The 23,299-nt window shown below is 46.2% G+C and overlaps 1 protein-coding gene across 1 annotated transcript in view; it reads right to left on the bottom strand.

Annotated features, from left to right (window-relative positions):
- Window positions 1-23,299, bottom strand: part of LOC147108901 (arf-GAP with SH3 domain, ANK repeat and PH domain-containing protein 1-like) — a 207,945-nt gene that overhangs the window by 89,371 nt on the left and 95,275 nt on the right. Inside the window, exons 7-9 of the mRNA XM_086005851.1 lie at window positions 20,763-20,848; window positions 16,463-16,538; window positions 9,279-9,365 (exon numbers count right to left, since the gene is read on the bottom strand). Of these exons, the coding sequence (XP_085861977.1) occupies window positions 9,279-9,365; window positions 16,463-16,538; window positions 20,763-20,848 (249 nt within the window). The remainder of the gene's footprint in view (window positions 1-9,278; window positions 9,366-16,462; window positions 16,539-20,762; window positions 20,849-23,299) is intronic.

Genomic DNA, 23,299 nt, shown 5'->3' with positions numbered 1-23,299 from the left:
CAGGTGGGGCAGACGATGGTTGAAGGGGCGGGTGGGTGGGGTGCTTGGGTTGACGTGCGCTCCTTCCGCTTGCTCCCGGCGAAGAGACTCGAAGTGTTCGGCGCCTTCCCAGATGCTTCTCCTCCACTTTGTGCGGTCTTGGGCCAGGGATTCCCAGGCATCGGTGGGGATGTTGCACTTCAAGGAGGCTTTGAGGGTGTCCTCGAAACGTTTCCTCTGTCCACCTGGGGCTCTCTTGCCGTGTCTGAACTCCAAGTAGAGCGCTTGTTTTGGGAGTCTCGTATGTGGCCCGCCCATCGGAGCTGATCGAGTGTGGTCAAAGCTTCGATGCTGGGGATGTTGGCCTGAGCGAGAACACGGACGTTGGTGTGCCTATCGTGCCAATGGATTTGCAGGATCTTGCGGAGACAGCATTGGTGGTACCTCTCCAGTGCTCGGAGGTGCCTGCTGTACATGGTCCATGTCTCTGAAGCATACAGGAGGGCAGGTATCACTACTGCTCTGTAGACCATGAGCTTGGTGCTGGGTTTGCGGTCCTGGTCTTCAAACACTCTCTGCCTCAGGCGACCGAAGGCTGCACTGGCACACTGAAGGCGGTGTTGGACTTAGTCATCGACGTCTGCCCTTGTTGACAGTAGGCTCCCGAGGTATGGAAAGTGGTCCACATTGTCAAAGGCCTCGTTGTGGATTTTGATAATTGGGGAGCAGTACTGTGGTGGGGGCAGGTTGATAGAGGACCTTTGTCTTACGGATGTTTAGTGTAAGGCCTATGCTCTCGTACGCTTTGGTGAAGGTGTTGACGATGGTTTGGAGTTCGGCCTCAGTGTGCGCAGACGCAAGCATCGTCTGCATACAGTAATTCGACGACAGAGGGACGACCTTGGATCTGGACTGGAATAGACGGAGTTTGAACAGTTTCCCGTTTGTTCTGTAGATTAGCTCCACTCCAGCGGGGAGCTTACTGAGGGCGAGATGGAGCATTGCAGCCAGGAAGATCGAGAAAAGCGTTGTTGCGATGACACAGCCTTGCTTGACCCCGGTCCGTACGTGAATTGGGTTTGTGGTGGATCCGTTGGTCAGGAACACGGCTTGCATGTCGTCGTGAAGCAGGCGAAGGATGGTGACAAACTTTTGAGGGCAGCCAAATTTGAGGAGGACACTCCATAATCCCTCACGGTTGATGTTGTCGAAAGCCTTTGTGAGGTCAAAGAAGGCCATGTACAGCGGTTGGTGCTGTTCCCTACATTTCTCTTGTAGTTGACGCGCGGTGAAGATCATGCCCATTGTGCCCCTTAGTGGGCGGAATCCGCATTGCTGGGAGCAGTGCTTCAGCCACTGGGAGAAGGCGACTGAGGAGGATTCATGCGATGACTTTCCCTGTGGCAGACAGCAGGGAGACTCCGCTGTAATTTCCGCAATCGGACTTGTCACCTTGCTTGAAGATGGTCACGATTATGGCATCTCTGAGATCCCCTGGCATGCTCGCCTCCTTCCAAATAAGAGAAATTAGTTCATGTATTCGCGCCAATAGTGCTTCTCCGCCATGTTTTAGCGCCTCGGCGGGGATTCCATCTGCTCCCGAGGCCATGTTGTTCTTCAGTTGTCGGATGGCCTTTTCAACCTCATGCCGGGCTGGGGTTGTGCGGAGGTGGTGGCGGGTAGCATGTTGTGGGGTGGAGTTGAGGACGCTCACGTCGAAGACAGAGTTTCGGTTAAGGAGATCTTCGAAGTGCTCCTTCCAGCGGGCACTGACTGCCTCTCTGTCCTTGATGAGTGCCTCTCCGTTCTTGGCCCGCAGTGGGGTTGGACCTTGGGTGCTTGGGCCGTAGGTGGTCTTGACTGCGCTAAAGAATTCACGCACATCGTGGTTATCGGCTATCTGCTGGTTCTCCTGCACTTCCTCCACCCACCATCTGTCCTTTAGGTCGCGAGTTTTTTGATGGACCTTGGCCTTCAGGCGTCTGCAGAGCTGCTTTCTTACTCTTGAGTTCTGTTGCGGTTTCCAGATCAGGAATGTCTTGCGCTTGAGGCTCATTAGCTCCTGGATCTCCTGGTCGTTCTCGTCGAACCAGTCTTGGTGTTTCCTGGTCAAGTGACCGAACGTCTCGTCACAGGTGCTGATTATGGAGGCCTTGAGTGCAGACCAGGCGCTGTGGACACTCTGTGTCTCTGAATCACTGGGAGTCGTCAGGTTTGTTGTGAGGCGCAGGCTGAATAGGGCTTTCTTAGCAGGGTCTTTGAGTGCTCCAGCGTTGATTTTCCTGCGGCATTCCTTCTGTTGCCGCCGCTGTTTTGGGGCTATGTTGATGGAGATGACAGAGCGGATTAGGCGGTGGTCTGTCCAGCAGTCGTCAGCTCCTGTCATGGCGCGGGTGATGTGGACGTCCTTGCGGTCCCTCGCTCGGACGATGGCGTAATCCAGCAGATGCCAGTGTTTGGAGCGAGGGTGTTGCCATGAAGCGTTGTTCCATCAGAGAGACAAGTACAAGGTGCTGGTTATGAGAAGGCCATGTTCTAAGCATTTCGTCAAGAGGAGGGTACTGTTGGAGTTGGCTTTTCCTACCCTCTCTCTGCCGATCACACCTCCCCAGAGGTCTGTGTCCTTTCCAACTCTGGCGTTGAAGTCACCAAGGAGGATCAGCTTGTCGCCAGTTGGGACTCGGGACAGGGATTGTTCGAGGTTGGAGTAGAATTCCTCTTTGGTCTCATCTGTGGCTTCCAGTGTTGGGGCATACACACTGATGACCGTAGCGCACTGGTTCCGGGCTAGGGTGAGCCGTAGAGTCATGAGGTGTTCATTTATTCCACAAGGGGAGTCTCTGACATGTTCAACTAGCTCATTTTTTATGGCGAAGCCGACCCCATGGAGGCTCACTACTTACTCACTAAGAACCTGCTCACTGGTGCCCAGTTTGGGTTCCGCCAGGACCACTCGGCTCCTGACCTCATTACAGCCTTGGTCCAAACATGGACAAAGGAGCTTAATTCCAGAGGTGAGGCGAGAGTGACTGCCCTTGACATCAAGGCAGCATTTGACCGAGTGTGGCATCAATGAGCCCTAGTAAAACTGATGTCAATGGGAATCGGGGGGGGGGGGGTGGGGGGGGTGAACTCTCCACTGGCTGAAGTCATACCTAGCATAAAGGAAGATGGTTGTGGTGATTGGTGGTCAATCATTACAGCCCCAGGACAACAATAATGCAGGACAGTGTCCTAGACCCAACCATCTTCAGATGCTTCATCAATGACCTTCCCTCAAACATAAGGTCAAAAATGGGGATGTTTGCTGATGACTGCACAGTGTTCAGTTCCATTCGCAGCTCCTCAGATAATAAAGCAGTCCATGCCCGCATACAACAAGACCTGGACGACATTCAGGCTTGGGCTGATAAGTGTCAGGTAACATTCGCACCACACAAGTGCCAGGCAATGACTCTCTCCAACAAGCGAGAGTCTAGCCACCGCCCCTTGACATTCAACAGCATTACCATCGCCAAATCCCCCACCATCAACATCCTGGGGGGGGTCACCATTGACCAGAAACTTAACTGGACCAGCCACATAAATACTGTGGCAACAAGTGCAGGTCAGAGGCTGGGTATTCTGCAGTGAGTGTCTCAGCTCCCAACTCCCCAAAGCCTTTCCACCATCTACAAGACACAAGTAAGGAGTGTGATGGAATACTCTCCACTTGCCTGGATGAGTGCAGCTCCAACAACACTCAAGAAGCTCGACACCATCCAAGACATAGCAGCCCGCTTGACTGGCACCCCATCCACCACCTTAAACATTCACTCCCTCCACCACCGGCATACCGTGGCTGCAGTGTGTACCATCTACAAGACGCACTGCAGCAACTTGCTACGGTTTCTTTGGCAGCACCTCCCAAACCCGCGACCTCCTCCACCTAGAAGGAGGAGGTCAGCAGGCGCATGGGAACACCACCACCTCCAAGTTACACATCATCCTGACTTAGAAGTATATCGTCGTTCCTTCATCGTCGTTGGGTCAAAATCCTGGAACTCCCTCCCTAACAGCACTGTGGAAGTACCTTCACGACACGGTCTGCAGCGGTTCAAGGCGGCGGCCCACCACCATCTTCTCAAGGGCAATTAGGGATGGGCAATAAATGCTGGCCTCGCCAGCGACACTCAGTTCCCATGAACGAATAATTTTAAAAAAGCATTACCCCTTTCCCCAATGCACTGTAGCACCATGTGTGATCATCCACTTCTCCCCTTCAGAATTTAAATTGGCTGCAACGTGAACTGTGGCATTCTCCCATTCTCAAACTTTCAACTGGTACCTGCAGATGAACCCCTGCCCTCCAACTCTCCCACCCCACAAAAACACCCATGCACGGAACTCCTTCCAACTCTCACTTCTAATATCTGTGTAACCTTCCAGCACTTATCCTCCATGTAATATTCTCATCCTGTTGATACCAGAGATATACTCAACATCTTTAGAAGCACAGCCACATCATATTGTATGCATTCTTCTTGCAGGAAAAGATTGCACACAATGCCCAGGAGAGGCAAGCCACAGGGAGGGCATCCCTTGACATGAGGCAGCTGATTCTCCATTAGGAGCGAGCCATGATCCTCCTGCGGAAGCACTCTGTGCTGGCAGCTGGGGTGGAGAATTAGGTGGGCCTGCGTCAGCTGTAGGTGTACTTCTCAGCGTCTTGCTTTTCCATCTCCTGCTGCAGGAGCACAAGACTTTCCAACACACCAATTCTTGTTACTACATCTTCTAGAATTTTTCTTTTTTTCTACGTTGCATCGCTCATTCGAATTTCTTTTCTTCTTCGCCTGTGGATCAATCACAGCAAGAGCAAGTGGAGTAAAAAGATAATGAGCCAAGCTTCTCTGTTTCAGGCAGTAGGTCCACTGTCTCATGAATGCCATCATTCCCCCTCTTCCCCAATCACCAGCTCTGAAACATTCACTCAAGGGTAGAAAGGCAGTGGGTATGAGGACTTTTCACTGCACGAGTCACAGCGTACAAGGGAACTAGAGGTGTGGAAAGTAGAAAAGGAGCCTACAGGCCCTGAGTGGAGGCTCAGGTGTGGCTATGGAGCCGGCAGACTCAGATCTCATGTGTCCTGCTCGGAGAAGGACGCTCAGTGTGCATCACACATATATGCAGGCAATGAGGACAAAATTCCAGGACATGCAGCAGATGCCACTAGTCAGTTGCCTCAGATGTCTACTCATGTAACAGGAAGGAGGCAAGGTCAGGCTCCTCAACAACAATAGAGATGCAGTCTGCAAAAGGTTCTATCCCAGGACTCTGATGTCATGAGACAACAGCTACCTCAGTCCCAAAAGGCTTTTGGTCCACTTTTACATCTAACAACCACTCACAACAATGACCCTGAGGAGGGGCAGTAGAATAGGTCATAGGGATTAATGCAGCAATACCTCGGGAAGCACAATGATGCGGCAGCAATAAGAAATGGGTATAGAGGGCGATAATGATTTGACTTGTGTAGTGTTCACCCCTCTGATTACTGTAGTATTGGTGAAGTGAAATAGCTTTTCTGATTTCAGAGGCCTTATTTTTGAAGGTTGCATCCTAAAGGTTTGGATCTGTTGCATAGCCCCCAGCAATGAGGGGAAGATGTGCTGTGAGCATAATCGGCAGAAGAGTGATTTCATTATCTCAAGAAGGTCTCCTTGATGATCTCTCGTATTTCTTTGGCACCAAGGACTGCGGCCTCCTGATTTCAATTCTTCTTGCTGATGCACTCTGGATCTTTCAGCCACCCTAGGAATGGTCTTCTTCCTCTGGGTCCTCAAGTCATAGCCTCTTTTGGCGGGTGAAGTTGTGCCGTGCACAGCAAACCGCCACAGTACGCCAAACCCAGCCAGGAGTGTACCGCAGTGCATCTCCAGATCAGTCCAGACACCTGAAGTGATCCTTCAATTCCCCAATTGTTTGCTCTATGATTTTGAGGGTGCCTGCATGTGCTCCCTGCACCAGTGTTCTGCTGGAGAGACAGGTACTCTCATTGCTGTCATGAGTTACCTTCCGCACTACTTTTGCTACTTTGCCCTGTAAATATTTTAAACAACAGGGTCTGCCTCAATGTTGTGGAACAGCTACTTAGGGAATTTCCCCCGGCACTTCATTAGCTGGTTCTTGGCTGAAGCCAGAACTGGGCTTTTGAAGTGCAAGGTTCAGCAGAGAAATGGTAGTTACAATGGGTTCACATATCCAGGCCTGGGCGGGGCAACTGGAGAACAGTCCTCAACAGCAGCAGGGAGTGACCTCAGTGGAGTAGCACAAATCAGAGAGCAAACGGAAGACAATTTAAGGACATTTTTGAAGAAAGGTAAAGAAAACTAAATTAAAAGAGATGAGTTATCGCTCTGTAAAAATCCCCTACAGGAATGGATGTGGAAGAGGCAGTGCCACTTACTGTCGGGAGGCATCACAAAACTATGCAAAAGCCAAATGTTGGCATCTCGATTAACACAAACAGGCATGCCACCGTTTAAATGTTGACATATAGGGAGGAATTTTAACCTGAAAAAGCAGGTGGGTTGGGGGTGTGGGAAGTTAAAGTATTAAAAATCTAAACCCCGACCCCAACCTGGCACTTTCAGTTTTTACACAGGCGGGATGGGGAGCGGGCAACCAAACCGCTGCAGGAGGCGGGTTGGCACTTTAAAGATGATAATGAGGCCGAGGCCTCCGATTTAACTTGCTGTGCAGGTTTAACTGTAGCCAGTCGGAGATCCTGGGCTGCAGCGAGCGAGGGCAGCCTCGGGGAGCAATCCTTGTGGACCGGGAGGAGCAGGAGTGCTTCCTCCAGTCTGGCCCCCCAAGCTCACCCACCATTAGCCTGCCCCATATAGACACCACCACGCCGCCGCCACCGCCCCCCCCCCCGGCGTGGATAGGACACCTCCCTAGGATCAGAACTCCCTCCCCGGAGTCGGGGATAGATAGATATAACAGAAGCAAAAATAGTAGTGTTGCGAATTACTAAGCAGGATAAGAAAATAAAATAAAAATTAATTCAGCAGCCAACTGGAAAACAAATTAAATGAGGAAGGGCAATTAAACAAACTGGGGAACAAATACAGTTGGTAAAGAAACCAATAGGCGGCTTGGGCAGTAGAGGAGGGCACATAACGAAAACAAAATGGAAACCAATTTAGTAGCCTTGTAAATCAATTTAATGAGCAGCCTCCAGGAAAAGTAATTACATGAACTGAGGAACAAAAGCAGGCAGCAAAGCATTAATGGTAGCAATACAACTTGGACAGCCAGATGGAGGTTCGGCCAATACTTTTGATCTCATCGATAATCTAGGCCATTTATTGCATTATATACTTCAATGAGGCCCCTCTCATTTGTGTTTTCTGTAGCCTTTTAGGAAGTTAGCTTCTGAATTTTTAAAAAATAGTTCATCCCTCTTACACCCAAAATCATTTTTGTCGCTCTTTCTTGCATCCTTTCCAAAGCTTGCACATTCCTTTTGTAGTGCGGTGGCTGGAATTGTACGCAGTATTCGAAATCTGGTCCGGCCAGTGCATTAAATAACCTCAGTAGACTTGTATTCCTCCATTCTGGCTACACATCCTAGCTTTCGGTTAGCTTTTTTGAATTGCATCACCATTCTGCCTCGACATTACTATAAATGAGTTGACTATCAATCCCTTCCCGAGTCACCTTGTATCAATTCTATTGCATTAAATTTGTACGTCTGTTGCACATTACTCAACATTTATCAGCATTAAATTTATTTCCCATCGGTCTGCTCGCTTGCATGAATGTTTCAAATTCACCTGCACACCCCTATCTGCATGTTCCATTTTACTGCACTGCTTCCTTTAGTGCCATCTGTTAATATGACAGTCTTACAGATATCAAATTTGAATTTAACTGCATGAATTAAATCCATTTTATTAAATTGGTTTTACTTTTTTTCTACAAAAATTGATAGGGGAAGTTAAAGACAGTAACACAATCTTATCATTCAAATTATTTGTATAAAGATGCTGCAATAAAGTTTGTGATGTGTGGCGAATTTGTGACTTAAAGCACTTGATTGCATTACTGTTGTGTAATTATTCTATGCAGATTGCATCGCAAGCAATATAAAGCCAACAAACATAGTCACACTCAGGACAGCGGTTATACTTTAAAGTTCAACCAAACTTGAACAAGAAATGAATAATCATTGGGAAAGCTAACAGACAAGAACATTATTTCATTAAAAGTGCTTTCCTTAAATCTTCAGTTACACTCAGACACCAACCGACAGATTTTATACTATTTTTAAGTGGCAAGTAACATACGCTTGGGAAACCAATTATTGTATGGGAAATAAAAAAGGCAGAAAAGCTCCATACCTTGCTTGCCACAATAACATCAGACACATTTGATGCAACAATACCTTTCAATGTGAATTATGTTACTGCTTGGCATGTTTGTATACAGATGAATGAATCCTTTCTAAAAAAGAAACGAATGAAGATGGAATCCCTTTAAATTATTTAAAGGCTACAGAACGATTGCTTTCCATGGGCAAAACTTGCACAAGTTTTTTTCATACTCTGGTGAGCAGTGGAACACAGCACCACAGACTTGGATATGCAGCAGTTTGTCGTTCATAGATCAGACAGATGCAGTTAGAAGAGTTTGCTAGTTTCCTTGTGAACTGGATAGATATTTTTGAAGAAATCAGATGCACCCCCTCCCATCTTGCCACTAAACCATAAGTGGTAGGTGCTTCATTTTTAAATGATGGGGCAATGTGCACCTCTGTAAAATTTAGCTATTAAATCAAGAAACCCAAAACTGTCTAATTCAGCCCACTCTAAATTTGATATCTGGACAACGTGTTTCAAGTTGTCCTGGCTAAATTCTTGTCTAAGATAATCATCTATTTTGGAGCGTATCTCTGTTGTTTCCTTACAGGAGTCGGGGTAATAGTTGCAGGTATCTGCATAGAGATTACCAAAAAATTTTCATTTTAATATTTACAGATTAAATAATGGAACCGCATATAATTGCATATAAACAATATTGCAAATAACGCAGATACTAGAAGTCTACAGCATATTCTAAACAGTACACATACTACACATTTGGTTTAAATAGTGCATATATGCTAGTTTGGTTAGTGAAAATCAAGCACAGTTAATTAAATGTGTTCCGAGCACTGTGGTCAAAGCACAAAGTGGACTATGGGTGCACTATATCCCAAAGAATCCTATATCCAGACAATTTAATGACCATAACAGAGACTTGTGGCTTACTTCTTTGGGGTCCAACTGTAATGTTGGTTTGAGCTGATCACGAAGGCTGCATAGCTGCTTCTTTTCCTCGTCCTGGTTCTGTTTAATCTGAAACAGTGAAAGACAAGAGTTGTTAATTAAAAGTGCTGCTCAGGAATTTTCATCCCACATATTTTTCAAGAGATTCCTTGCAGTCCCTCCCTGACCTGGAGCTTATTCTTCGGCAACGCTAAATGACTTCGTTTTATAAACAAATAACTCAATAAAACTGGCTTCCTTGAATTTGGTTTGTTTTTCAGCCACTCCCTATCATCAATTTAACAGTTTCTCTTCTTCTTAGGCAGTCCCTCAGCACCGAGGATGACTTGCTTCCATACTAAATATGAGTTCCCAGGTGACTGATGAGTCCAATGCGGGACCTACAGTCTCTGTCACAGGTGGGGCAGACGGTGGTTGAAGGGGCGGGTGGGTGGGGTGCTTGGGTTGACGTGCGCTCCTTGCGCTGCCTGCGCTTGGCTTCCGCTTGCTCCCGCCAAAGAGACTCGAGGTGTTCGGCGCCTTCCCGGATGCTTCTCCTCCACTTTGTGCGGTCTTGGGCCAGGGATTCCCAGGTGTCGATGGGGATGTTGCACTTTTTCAAGGAGGCTTTGAGGGTGTCCTTGAAGCGTTTCCTCTGCCCACCTGGAGCTCTCTTGCCGTGTCGGAGCTCCAAGTAGAGCGCTTGTTTTGGGAGCCTCGTATCGGGCATGCGGACAATGTGACCCGCCCATCGGAGCTGATCGAGCATGGTCAAAGCTTCGATGCTGGGGATGTTGGCCTGAGCAAGAACACTGACGTTGGTGCGCCTATCCTGCCAATGGATTTGCAGGATCTTGCGGAGGCAGCATTGGTGGTACCTCTCCAGTGCTTTGAGGTGCCTGCTGTACATGGTCCATGTCTCTGAGGCATACAGCAGGGCAGGTATCACTGCTGCCCTGTAGACCATGAGCTTAGTGCCGGGTTTGAGATCCTGGTCTTCAAACACTCTCCCTCAGGTGACCGAAGGCCGCACTGGCACACTGAAGGCGGTGTTGGACTTCATCATCGACGTCTGCTCTTGTTGACAGTAGGCTCCCGAGGTATGGAAAGTGGTCCACGTTGTCCAAGGCCACGTCGTGGATTTTGATAATCAGGGGGCAGTACTGTGTGGCGGGGGCAGGTTGGTAGAGGACCTTTGCCTTATGGATGTTTAGTGTAAGGCCCATGCTCTCTTACACTTCGGTGAAGGTGTTGGCGATGGTTTGGAGTTCGGCCTCAGAGTGTGCTCAGACGCAAGCATCGTCTGCATACTGTAATTCGATGACAGAGGATGGGACGACCTTGGATCTGGATTGGAGTAGAGGTTGAACAGTTTCCCGTTTGTTCTGTAGATTAGCTCCACTCCAGCGGGGAGTTTACTGAGGATGAGATGGAGCATTGCACCCAGGAAGATCAAGAAGAGCGTTGGTGCGATGACACAGCCTTGCTTGACCCCAGTCCATACATGAATTGGGTCTGTGGTGGAACCGTTGGTCAGGATCACAGCTTGCATGTCGTCGTGAAGCAGGCGGAGGATGGTGACAAATTTTTGAGGGCAGCCAAATTTGAGGAGGACACCCCATAATCCCTCACGGTTGATGGCGTCGAAGGCCTTTGTGAGATCAAAGAAGGCCATGTACAGCGGTTGGCGCTGTTCCCTGCATTTCTCTTGTAGTTGACGCGCGGTGAAGATCATGTCCATTGTGCCCCTTAGTGGGAGGAATCCGCATTGCGACTCTCGGAGTGGCTCTTCAGCCACTGGGAGAAGGTGATTGAGGAGGATTCTTGCGATGACTTTCCCTGTGGCAGACAGCAGGGAGACTCCTCTGTAATTTCCGCAATCGGACTTGTCACCTTGCTTGAAGATGGTCATGATTACGGCGTCTCCGAGATTCCCTGGCATGCTCGCCTCCTTCCAAATAAGAGAAATGAGTTTGTGTATTCGCGCCAATAGTGCTTCTCCGCCATGTTTTAGCGTCTCGGCGGGGATTCCATCTGCTCCTGAGGCCTTGTTGTTCTTCAGTTGTCGGATGGCCATTTCAACCTCATGCCGGTCTGGAGTTGTGCTGAGGTGGTGGCGGGTAGCATGCTGCGGGGTGGAGCTGAGGACACTTGCGTTGAAGACAGAGTCTCGGTTAAGGAGATCTTCGAAGTGCTCCTTCCAGCGGGCACTGACTGCCTTTCTGTCCTTGATGAGTACCTCTCCGTTCTTGGCCCGCAGTGGGGTAGGACCTTGGGTGCTTGGGCTGTAGGTGGTGTTGAGTCTGTGTTTCCAAATGTAGTTATGCTGAATAACTGGACACAGACTACAGAAATAATTAAACAGGTCTTTAGTAATTGAGGGTCAGGGCTGAACTGGAATACACTTTGCTCCACAGGGTTTATATACCGGTGTGGTCACCACCGGTACTACAATGTACAGGAGCCATCAAAAAGTAGTCCATCACCTTAAGGTATCCTCTTAAGGTGGTACAGGTTACATAAGCTAAAAGGGGAGGAATTGTAGTGTAACAGTGTACACCCCAATTTAAACATTACATGGATAACATATATACAACTTTCACACAAAACTGTTCAAAGATTCAGTCTCTGAGGAGGCCTCCTGATCTCCTGATCCGGGCCGGATAACGCCTTTCAGGGGTCTCTGGTTCTCGTTGCTGGGGTGACTCATCCATTTGATCTCCTATGGATTGAACATCATCATGTACGTTCGAGTCTGAGGTAGATGCTACAGGCTCAATAACTTCTTCAACTGGTGTCTCTGCCGTAGACATGGGGTCGACCCTTGTTCTCGATTCCACAAGTTGGTCAGCATGACGTCGTATTACGCTCTCTCCAACGTCTACCGTGTACATCAAGGGTCCTTGTCGGGCACGAATTGTTCCGGATTGCCATTTATCATTCCTATAGTCCCTGGCAAACACTGGTTGTCCTATTTCGAAACTCCGAGTGGCCTTGTTATTTACGTGCTGGAATTGCTTGTTTTCGACTTCCCTACGCACATTGGGTTTTAACAAATCCAACCGGGACCGCAACCTCCTGTTATAGAACATTATGGCAGGGCTTTGATTTGTCACTGCATGCGTGGCGTTTCGATATGCCATCAGGAAATTGTCCACCTTGTGTTGTAGTGGAATATGGTCTTCGCTCATGGCCTTTATTGCCTTTTTGAACGTTTGTAGAAATCTCTCGGCCAACCCATTTGTAGCCGGATGATATGGGGCAGATGTATAGTGTTTCACCCCATTCTTTTTCATGAATTTCTGGAATTCTTCTGACACGAATTCGTGCCCGACAAGGACCCTTGATGTACACGGTAGACGTTGGAGAGAACGTAATACGACGTCATGCTGACCAACTTGTGGTAATAGTTAACCAACCCAAGGAACGACCTCAACCGGGATACATTTTCCGGAGCGGGAGCTTTCACAACAGCTTCGATCTTGTCAGGTGACTTATGGAGCCCCTCCTGGTCAATGACGTGGCTGCAGTACGAGATTCGCTTTTGAAAGAACTCACATTTCTGGCGATTAACTCTGAGCCCATATTCTTTCAATCTGGTGAGCACCTGCTCCAAATTCGCGAGGTGATCCTTATCATCTCCTGTAATCAGAATGTCATCCAGGTAGCATTGTGTGCCTGGAATTCCCTGCAATACCTGCTCCATGGCCCTTTGCCAAATCGCTGGAGCCGATGCCACTCCAAAAACCAGTCTATTATACCGATATAAGCCCTTATGTGTGTTGATCGTGAGATACTGGCGTGACGCTTCATCAACTTCCATCTGTAGGTACGCCTGCGCCAGGTCTATCTTGGTGAAGTGTTTCCCGCCAGACAGCGAAGCGAAGATATCTTCAATCCGCGGAAGCGGATATTGCACCGTGTGAAGAACCGGATTAACAGTGATCTTGAAATCGCCACAGATGCGAACCTTCCCAGGTTCCCCCGGCTTGTTGCTCAACGAACGCTTCATGACAGGAACAATGGGTGTGGCCCATTCGCTCCAGTCCACCTTTGACAGTACTCCTGAACGTTCTAGCCCTTCCAGCTCTGCTTCCACAGCAGGTCGTATCGCATAAGGTACCGGTCTGGCTTTGAAAAATTTTGGGTTTGCATGTTCTTCAACCTTGATGTTTGCCGTAATTCCTTTCAGTGTTCCCAGTCCCTGTTGGAACACCTCCTTAGCATCGTCCAATATTTTGGACAGTCGTTTAGGTTTGACGTCGTCCTCTTTACAGGAATCTACAGTCAGTGCTTGTATGGAATGCCAGTCCACATTTATTCTCCGGATCCATTCCCGTCCCAGTAGTGGCGGACCTCCATCAGGTAACACATACAAGTCCATTTCCTGACTTTCTTTACCATTGTAGACCACATTTACTTTTATCTTTCCGATGGGGTATACTATTTGCCCCGTGTATGTTTTCAATACAATCTCCGTATCCCTCAGGGGAATGTGCGAGAATAACCTTTTGTAATCTTGCTTATTCATGACCGTCAATGCCGATCCAGTGTCCAATTCCATCTTCACTTGGACTCCTGCTATCCGAAGCATGACCCAGATAGTTTGGTGGTCTGCTGTGTTACCCACATTATGTATTTTTTAGACAACCCAGTTCCTTACTGCTGGAGTCTGAATCCATCTTCTGTTCATCCGAACTGTTCTCTGTCACCTTGTGTACTTTTTTGTACTTCTCCTGCGGCGACTTTTTGCTGCTGGTCTTCTTTCCTGACCGGCATACTCTCACTATGTGACCAAGTTTGCCACATTGCCTGCATTCTTTATCTTTGAACCAGCACTGGTTCTGGTCATGCGTTGTCCTTCCGCAACGATAGCACTTTACTGCGCCCAATGCCATTTCATTGGTGCTGAATTCCAATGGCCTTTGCTGTATCTCTGCAGCGCCTCGTGCTGCTGCCTCGTGCGATGCTGCAATGCTGAAAGCTTTGTCCAGCGTAAGATCCTTTTCCTCTAGCAGTCGCTTCTGGGTTCCTTCCCTTAGGAGCCCACACACAAACTTATCTCTCAGTGCGTCTGCTAGTCCTGTACCGAACTGACAGTACTTTGATAACTTGCGCAGTTCGATTAAGAATTCAGCGTTGCTTTCCTCTTTAAGTTGAATTCTTTTGTAGAATTTAAATCGTTCCGCTATCAGCAGCGGCGTGGGGTTTAAATGCTCTTGCAGGATAGTAACAATATCCGCGAAACTCTTTCCTACCGGTTTATCTGGTGTTACAAGGTTCCTTAATAACCCGTACGTCTTCACACCCATCGAGTTTAATAGGGTTAGTGCTTTCTTATCCTCCGGTACCTCATTCGTTGTACAGTAAACTTCGACGCGTTCCACATAAGTGGCCCAATCTTCCACATCGCTATCAAAAGCAGTGATGTTACCCGTTTTTGGCATCCTTGTTGAATTTCCTTTCCTTCGGATATGATTATTTTTTAATTTTTTTTCCCAAAATGGCGGCTTTTCCCGCGCTTGTCTTCTTCCCCCCGCTGACTCAAAATGGCGATTACCGCGCTGTTGCCGTTAGAGCCTCCCAGCGGTCCTTTATTTTCCCCTACGATGCTACTCTTGTTCCCCGCCGCTCCCGCGGTCCTTGTGGACAAACGCTTTTCTGGCTGCTGCGCGTCTCTGCCCCGATTGCAGTCCGGCCCCTGACACCGGCTGCGGTCGTGTTCTCCGCCCTTTTCGTCATTTCCCTCCCCTTCTCTTACTGACAACTCGGCCGACTTCCCCCCTGTGCCGCTCGATCGGGCTTACCCGCCGCTGTCGTCGAAGGGATGTTCACTGATGTTTGACTTCGTGGCCAGAAACCAACCCGGGTTCCCGATTGCCTCCCGTGCTATGCAGTGCCCAGCAGGATGTTGAGGGTGGATGTCCTTGATCGACGCCCGTTTCAGAGGCGAAGCTTCCTTTGATGCAACTGCCGCTAGGTAAGATCAGACTCGTCGCCACTGTTGAGTCTGTGTTTCCAAATGTAGTTATGCTGAATAACTGGACACAGACTACAGAAATAATTAAACAGGTCTTTAGTAATTGAGGGTCAGGGCTGAACTGGAATACACCTTGCTCCACAGGGTTTATATACCGGTGTGGTCACCATCGGTACTACAATGTACAGGAGCCATCAAAAAGTAGTCCATCACCTTAAGGTATCCTCTTAAGGTGGTACAGGCTACATACACTACAATTGGTCTTGACTGCGCTAAAGAATCCACGCACGTCATGGTTGTCGGCTAGCTGTTGGATCTCCTATTCAGCCTGCGTCTCCCAACAAACCTGACGACTCCCAGTGATTCAGAGACAGTGTCCACAGCTCCTGTTCTGCACTCAAGGCCTCCATAATTAGCACCTGTGAAGAGACACTCGGTCACTCGACCAGGAAACACCAAGACTGGTTCGACGAGAACGACCAGGAGCTAATAAGCCGCAAGCACAAGGCATTCCTGATCTGGAAACAGCAACTGAACTCGAGAGCAAGAAAGCATCTCTACAGACGCCTGAAGGCCAAGGTCCAACAAAAAACTCATGACCTATCAGTTTCTAGGTTGTTGGAAGCTAATTTGCACATATTGACTTCAGCCTTACCAACCAATTTTGTTTCTTTCTTCAAAAGATCAGTTTCCTGTTTAAGTAAACTATGGGGGTAATTTTAACCTGACCCGCCGGTTTTACAACCTGTCCGGTTTTACTCTTCATTGAAGTCAATGGAGAGTAAAATTAGGGCGAGTTGTAAAAACCGGCATTCCACCAGATCCCATCAGTTTCTTGCCAGATAGGTTAGGTTAAGATTACCCCCAATAAGTCAAATATTTATGGTAGATTAAATTAGAGAAGAATAGGGAATCTTCAGTGGCATTACTTCTGGATAAAAATTAAAAATTTAGTAGTCAAGGCTGATACAGGTTTCCCATATTTGTCTTGTGAATGAATTCCTCCGCTCCCACCCCCATTCACACTGGTCACACTGTAATTGGACCACGGTGCAGACCCAAGCCCTAGAGTCACTCTCATCTTCTTGATATTAATATAAATGCTGGCGTTTATGCTCCACTTGAGTCTCCTCCCATCCTTCCTCAGCTGTTCAAAATGTCTGCTCATTCCTTCCAGCAATCATGAGGGAAAAAGTTTCGTACTCACATTCTGTAAATCTGCTGCAAGCATTTCCACATAATGCCTAATCTTCTCAGCTGTTTTCAAGCCTTCCTGAAAGAAACTGCAACAGAGTACAGTAAAACTCCATCATTATTATAGCATTTTAGACCAATACATAGGATTTCCTAACACCAAACATTTCCTTTCCAATTTCATTAGGAAATATTCAATCCCTTTAAAGCATCAATACAGGAAACTCTCTGGTATCCAGCACCGACGGGACCGAGCTGGTGCCGTTAGATCAAAACTGCCGTAGAAACCAGTGCTAATGTTAAAACATACGGAGCTCAGAGCTCCGTGTGAAGCAACAAACCCTGTTGCTTAGCAACAGCTTCAAAACAGTCGGCGCAGCTTGCAAGCGTCTAGCTGAAGCTGTTGCTTAGCTACAGAGACGCTTGCAGAGCCAGGACTGGAGAAAAGCAACGAAAAGAAAAAAAATGATCTGAACCGACTCCTGAATTTTGCCAGTAGATAGAGCTTTCCGGACATTTAACCTCCGGATAAACGAAAGTTTCCTGTAATTTGTTTATACATTTCTTCAGTTAACTTCATAAATCCATTAATATCACAGCCCAATAATTTTAAACTTGGTTGACAAGTTAGGCATGATTAATAAAGAGGCTCCATTGCATTACAGCACACATATTGTGAGGAGCTATTGCTAATATAGACATTATTACACAGAGCTGTGAGCCATCTGTTCAGGAGCTGTATACTCTTTGTATGGCAGATGCATGCCATTCTTAAGGCTGCTCCGACAGTCTTGAGATGAAAGATAAATGAATTCTGGCACCGCCAATATTAATGGAGCTTGTTCTGCTCTCAGAGATCAGCTCCTCTATTATAGTAGGTGCACAATACACTCAATTTACAACATACCTGCATAGTAATTGACACTGAGATATTCAAAAGTTATACAAGACGTGACTAGAACTAACTAGTTTTACTCACGATGTACTGTAAGTGAACTGAAAAATACTCAATATGCTAAATTTGTTCTAATGACTGCTGCACCTCATTAATGCTGTTGGGATGGGTGGGGAAGATACTTCTTTCAAAATTAAAAAAAGCCTTAAAAGGCTATATACACACAAAGCAGAACATCGAGTTTATTACTAAACCATCTAAGGAGAGGCATGAGAAACAGAAATGAAAATTCACTATGATTTTTGCCATAGTGCTGTTGTTTAAGATACTTAGAATTGGAAGCAAACATTAATTCTCATGTTAGATTGTATCAATTCCTTCATAGTAGAAGTTTTTGGGCCAATTATACTGTATGGTTCAAGTAAATGGAAAACAGTGTACTATAATTGCAATTAATGCAAGGCAAACTTTAAAAGCTTCAGTCTGAATTTGTTTAACATTAACAGTGAGTCTGCTTTCTGTTCACACTAAAAGTTATTGGGTGTTCGAATGTCAATGAGCAATGAGCAGAGTCCTAGCATGCATATGTAGAACTTCCTATTTCTTGGCCAGAAAGCAACATTGGAATCGGAAATGCAACTTAGGTCTCCCTGCCCTACATTCCTTTCAGCAGCTTCTGGTTTGAGATCAGTATCTGTAGTATAATGGCACAGAATGAAGTCTACAGTATTATAGCCCTAGTACGATAGCAAAATACTGCAGATGTTGGAAATCCGAAATAACAACAGAAAATGCTGGAAAAACTCAGCAGGTCAGGCAACATCCGTGGAGAGAAATTTGAGTTGACGTTTCGGGTTGGACCCTTCTTCAAAACGCAGATTGGGTGACCGCTTTGCGGAACACCTCCGTTCAGTCCGTAAGGGTGACCCCGAGCTTCCGGTCGCCTGTCATTTTAATTCACCGCTCCATTCCCACTCGGACCTCACCGTCCTTGGCCTCTTGTATTGTTCCACGGAAGCTCAACGTAAACTCGAGGAACAGCACCTCATCTTCCGATTAGGCAGTCTGCAGCCTTCCGGACTCAATATCGAGTTCAACAATTTCAGATCATAAGCTCGGCCCCCATTTCATTTTCTCTTGTAATTGTTCCACTCCTTTTCCGCCCCCCCCCCCCTTTCCTTTTGTTTCTCTCTCACACCTGGCAGCTATCTTTTGCCCTGCCAGTACACTTTACACCCAATCCCAGCCTATTACCATCTCATCTAGCTTCTAATCTCTTTTACTTCTTTTGTTTCTTTTATTCTTTTGTCCGATCGCAGCCCTGCCTTCGATCTAGTTTCTTTTCTTTCCAGTTTTGAAGAAGGGTCCAACCCGAAACGTCAACTCAAATTTCTCTCCACGGATGTTGCCTGACCTGCTGAGTTTTTCCAGCATTTTCTGTCGTTATTTCGTATTATAGCCCTATCTCCATATCTAATGAGATTCCACATTGGTAGCAGAGTCTTGAGATTTCTGCCCTAGAGACTTTACTCAGCAGAATAACATGAACTTTGTGCTAACCATACCACAGACCATCCACTTCAGTGCTTCTGGCAGCTATAAATTAGCAAAATTTGAAACACCCAATCTAAATCTGTAGGTGTTCCAACAGATATTTTCAGCTTGTACTAAACCTTTCAGAAGCTACAACATTCACATTTTTCTAGTTACCTTTTACACAGCTCATTTAAGGCCAGCACTACATGCAATATTCCTCATGCTAGCCCCAAAGATCTAATAGAACACTATTAATGGTGGCCCAACTTCACCATCAGCACTTGAGCAAAACCTTGTCCAATGTCATCTTGTTTTCCCAGGCCATTGTAGCTGGCACAAAAGCTGCCTTTTGTTAAGTATCCTTTCGTACCAGCATACTATTTCCTTTTGACTGGAAAGAGAACATGCCAAATACAACTCATGTTTATGTTTTAACATCAGCTAAGTAATGGCATTGTTGATGACCCCTTCCATCAAGTGGCACCTATTCATCCATAATTTGCTTGCTGATACTCAGTTCGGGTTCTGCCAGAATCACTTCACCAATGACCTTCCATCCATCATAATGTCAAGCATGGCTCTGTTTGTTGACAACTCTAAAGTATTCAGCTCTATTCGCAACTTTCCCAATAATACAGCAGCCATGCTATCCTACAGCCGGACTTGGGCTGGCAAGTGAGAGGTAATAGTCATGCCACATAAGTGCCAGGTAAGGACCATCTCCAATAAAAAAAAAGTCCAAATACTTTCGACTGACCTTCAATGGCACCACTATTGCCTAATCTTCTACCATCAACATCCCAGGAGTTACCACTGACCAGATGCTTAACTGGACCAGCCATATCAACAACATGGCTACAACAGCAGAGGAGAGGCTGCGTACTCTGCAAAGATTGTCTCACCTCCTGACCTCTAAAGCCACTTCATCATCTACAAGACTCAAGTCAAGAGTATGATGAAATACTCATTACTCGCTTGGACGGATGCAGCTGCAACAGCACTCAAGAAGCTCAACACCACCCAGGACAAAGCTTGATCGGTACCCCTATCACTGGACTCCACTACTGGCACACTGCGGCTGCAGTATGTACTACCTACAGGATGCACTGCAGCAACTCATCAAGATTACTTTGACAACACCTCCTAGTCCTGTGACCTCTACCAAAAAGGACAAGAGCAACAATGTTGTATGAACACTATCACCTCCAAGTTCCTATCCAAGTCGCACACCATCCTGACTTGGTCCTACACTGCTGTTCCTTCATCATAGCTGGGTCAAAATCCTGGTGGTCGCTAGTTAACACCACTGTAGGCATACCATCAGCACAAAGAGGAAGTTCAAAGAGATGGCCAGCACCACCTTCTCAAGGTAATTAGGGATTGAATTAAAAATTGGTTATGGCCAGTTTTTAGACATCGTCCCGCCCACATCGGAGCCCCTCCCTGCCCCCAAACCGCCTTCCCCATGAATATCCAGCCACCTGTGTCAGCATACAATCTCCCAAGTCAAGTATAGCACAGCTAAATGCACAATAAATCTCCCTCCACTCTGCCCCCACAATGTGCCTCAACCCCAAGCTCAGAAGAGCGCGCCCCCCCACCCACTCCCCCAACTGCGCCAGTGTGTGCCCACTAGGAACTAGACGGAAACTTCCCAGACTTGTTTCACATAGGACCCTTACAACAAACAGACAGAGGAGGCTTTCACACCATCAGTCTGAACTGAATTTGATCCCATAGATAAAAAGGCAAGTATGCAACCCAAAGCACCATCCAATTCCCTACACAGTACAATTTCAGCAAAGGTCTAAGCTTAAAATGTAATCAGTCCAGGAGTTAACAGATTAAAATCATGAAAATAAAAGCAGATGAGGACACTTACATGTACTGTGCATGATAATACTTGGTGAGATTCTGCAGCAAGTCCACTCCTTTCTTTGTCTTTATCTCATTCACTTTGATCAGATACTAAAAACAAAACAAAAACAAAGTTGTGTGTAAATTTTACTCCCCTCTCTATTCAAAATTCTATGGCATTTCAGTGGCTTTGATTCAGGGCACTTATAAGCCAAGTGTTTCAAAGGAACTCAACAGACACAATCGCACTCTTCAAAGGTTCAATTGGCAAATCATTGATATTGCATATACAAAAGCACTTTTGAGATTTTAGATACTTTACTCAAGGGAAAAACATCTGCCCAGCATTCTCCACTAAATTACCACTAAGTAAGAAGCCCAAATCACATTGAGATTACCAAAAACAATTTGGAGACCAAAGTCCACAGAGAAGAAGCATGTGGTGGCAGAGGAAAGGATGGCCAGGTTAGTAATATTTGGCACCAATGAACCATCAAATTTTAAGGCAGGATAGGAAACTTTGTAATCAATTACTTGGCAGTAAAATGCTGTATCTGCCACACAGAAATGGTCCTTAGCAAGATATCGGGAAACATTTCAACAAGGGAGTAGTGAAGGAAAATTAGCCTTGAACAGAAGACTTTGAACTGGCGGAGAAGCAAAACGTATTATCAAGGGTAGAGGAGAAAAGTCCAGCTCTTCAAGTCTGAAACTGTACTGAGCATGCTGAGATGGAAATTACCTCGAGACACCCTGGTAAGATTGTAAGGCATAGAAGATATGAAGAAGAGTGTTTTTAATGTGAAGATTCTAATGGTACGGTGACATCCTTTCAGCTTCATTAATTTCTTCTGTCTAGAGATTTTACAACCAGCTCCAACAACATCTGCACTACTCGCACTCAAATTGCACTCACCAGGACAGCTACTATTTCACCTTCATCACAAATACCGATTAGATTTCCTGCACACAAGCACATTAGTGGCACAGAGGAATTAGCATTACCAGCTGAGCAAGGCAAATTGCAGGTTGCAGGTGTTGTAAAGAGCAGACACCTGAGCAGGAAAATGTAGGTGCAGATGCTGGTGGCAAGCCCTAAAGACAAGGGTAATATTGTATCAACACAATGAACCAGAATTTGATGGAGCGGGGCATCTCGCAGCGAGCCCCGGGAGTTGGATTTTTTCCTCACCCTTCAGCTCGAAAGTTGCTGGAAGTGCGAGCTGATAATGGCGCAGTCATCTTCTAGGATCTTGGTGAATGACGGGACCAACAGTCTATCTCCTTAACCAATGAAGTTTAAGGCTAGAGAAAGAAATAAAGAAGCAATGGAGAAGGAAATAGGGTGAATTAAAGTCAAGTTAGATAAAGAAAGAGAAATAAAGAAAGAGAAATAAAAGAGAGGAAAAGATTGGCTTAAGAGAGATAGAAAAAAGAGAAAAAGTACAAAAAAAAATTTTTAATGTAAAATTTAAGAAACTTCGAGGAACAATTTACTACCTGCAGAAGTGAGACTCCACAGTTCCAACTGTTCCTTTACTGGGCCTCCAAAGTTGAGTGGGATTGCAGGAATTTAGATCTCGTCATTAAAAGGTTCCTTATGTCATTATGCACCAGCCCTAACTTTCTGCGGCGAGTTAAATTTGTATTTACGGCGCAAATCCAACAATTTCTTGAAACTTATGGGGAGATTGATGGCGAGATCCCTTTTTTGTGAGGCGAACGACAGAGCGGCGCAAATCGTCCAGCTACTTGTGGAGATTCGCAACTCAGCATGTCTTTTCTTCACCACAAATTGCTGGTTTTTTTACACATTAAAATCGGCCAGCGCCGTGAACTCGCCATTATTTTCCCAGCAAATTCTGGTCCATTATTCACAAGGCACTAAAGCAGTTCCATAAGTCAAAGAGTGGGAAATATTCAAGAAAACCTTTTTAATTTGAACAAGGGGCTCTAGAATGGATGCCATGTAATACACTGCAGCGGATAATTTAAATACCATTGTGACTTGCGAAATCCTTTGTAACCGATAAAGTGATTAATATAACTATTTTGAGTGAAGCTGACAGATCTCAAAGAGGGATTCATCAGGAAAAGTTCCTCACAGATCAGAGGTGTTTCGGCCAGCTGAATACCGCCATGAGCAATGTCAGATTCTGCTGGCAATCAAACCCCGACTGCAAAGGCATAATGATGGCTCTCACATTAGCAATGTGTTTTTGATGATATCTAACTTGAGCATTACATCCAGAGAAGCAGATCAAGTAGACAGTGGGCCTTCTATACAGACATTTCAACGTCACTTTCTCTGAAGCATGGACATCAACCAGTATCGTTTATACATCAATTATTCACCTTCCACAAACGAGCATCTAATATAAATGGGGGCTCATCAGAGTCAGAATTCCCTACATTTCGGACATTTAGTAGAAATCTGTGCTAGGATTACTAAGGGGAAATCACCATAGATCAAAGATTAGGTACATACTTTTCATATTTTATGTATAAGAGTTTTTTGTATTTGATTACATTATTTCTATGGTTGCCAAAGCCTCAAACTTT

Source organism: Somniosus microcephalus, chromosome 13 (genome assembly GCF_052327205.1).
Source record: "Somniosus microcephalus isolate GS21.2 chromosome 13, FLI_Smic_1.0, whole genome shotgun sequence".
NCBI lineage: Eukaryota > Metazoa > Chordata > Chondrichthyes > Squaliformes > Somniosidae > Somniosus > Somniosus microcephalus.
The sequence above is the reverse complement of the archived record's forward strand: the minus strand, read 5'-3'. Positions and strand labels throughout refer to the sequence as shown.